This window comes from Nannospalax galili, unplaced genomic scaffold (genome assembly GCF_000622305.1).
Source record: "Nannospalax galili isolate Female #2095 unplaced genomic scaffold, S.galili_v1.0 scaffold1172, whole genome shotgun sequence".
In the NCBI taxonomy this organism is placed as follows: domain Eukaryota; kingdom Metazoa; phylum Chordata; class Mammalia; order Rodentia; family Spalacidae; genus Nannospalax; species Nannospalax galili.
The window spans coordinates 93,878-95,142 of NW_008331229.1; the positions used below are offsets into that span (position 1 = coordinate 93,878).

Here is a 1,265-nt window from a genome sequence, read left to right on the forward strand (position 1 = left end):
GTTGTGTGTGTATGTGTGCATGATCATTGTTTCTTTCTAATTACAGGTGCCTGTGGGAACATCATTATGACCCAGTCTCCTTGCTTTCTGGCAGTGTCAGCAGGACAGAGGGTCACCATTAACTGCAAATCCAGCCAGAGTATTTCAGCTGTTATTTTCCAGTACTTGCCCTGGTACCAGCAGAAACCAGGACAGGCTCCCAAACTACTGATCTACAAGGCATCCACACAGGAATCTGGGGTCCCTGATCGCTTCATAGGCAGTGGGTCTGGGACAGATTTCACTCTGACCATCAGCAGTATCCAGGCTGAAGACCTGGCTGTTTATCACTGTCAGCAGTATTATAGTTCTCCTCCAACAGTGCTTCACACTTGAACAAAAACCCTCACTCAGTGTCACACCAGCTGCCCTACCCCACACAGTCCTGGACCTGCACACTTCCTCCATTTGCCTGAGAGACTGTGCCTGATTTATGAATCAGAAAGCTTACAGAGCTCACTAGAATATTAATGTGCTCAGTGTGTGTTTGTAAATAACTTCCCAAGCTTTTCATTTCTAGTTTTGTTTGTTTGGCTTTTCCTTGGAGATTCTCTACCTTCAGTGAATTCTCATTTCAAGCCTTGAATTGTTTTACTTACCTCATTCAACAGTGTGTGTCACGGTTGTCACTCACCTTTTATACCTGTCTTCTTTCAGTTCCCTGAACGTATTTATGAATATTATTTTGAAATCATTGTCTATGTATCAGCTGTGCTGCCTTTCTCAGGAATTTTTTCCATGAGTGTGCTAATTTCTGGAGGTGACACATTGTATTGGTTCTTCATGTTGCTAGTGTTTTTCTGATGGAGCCCAGGCATCTGGAGTTGTGTCCTTGGTTGTTTCTTGGCATGGATATCTGATCTCATCTTGGTTAAGTGGGTGTTTTTATAGTTGTCTGCTGCTGTTACTCTAATTTGTCAGGTTTTCTATCTCTTTTTTTGTTTGGTCTTTTTGAGACAGGGTTTCTCTCTAGTCCCACCTAACCTGGAACTTGCTATGTTGACTAGGCTGGCCTCAAACTCATAGATATGCCTTCCTGTGCCTCTGAGTGGAGGTATTAAAGGTATGTGCCACCAAGGCTGTTGGGTTTTATGTCTTCTGAGTGTTCAGTTTTGAGGTTGCTGGGTTGATGCTCTAATATGTGTAAGAAGTGGTCTTTGTTCAGCTAGTGATAGGTCCGAATTCTGAGTCTGAGTTTCTATGATAGAATCTATGTGTTCCTGGAA

General features: G+C 43.1%; 1 gene segment (V, D, J or C); it reads left to right on the forward strand.

Annotated features, from left to right (window-relative positions):
• LOC103726162 overlaps nucleotides 1-375 on the forward strand; it is a 653-nt gene extending 278 nt beyond the window's left edge. Inside the window, 1 exon segment of the V gene segment in view lies at nucleotides 47-375. Within this exon segment, the coding sequence occupies nucleotides 47-375 (329 nt within the window).
• The last annotated feature ends 890 nt before the right edge of the window (nucleotides 376-1,265 follow it).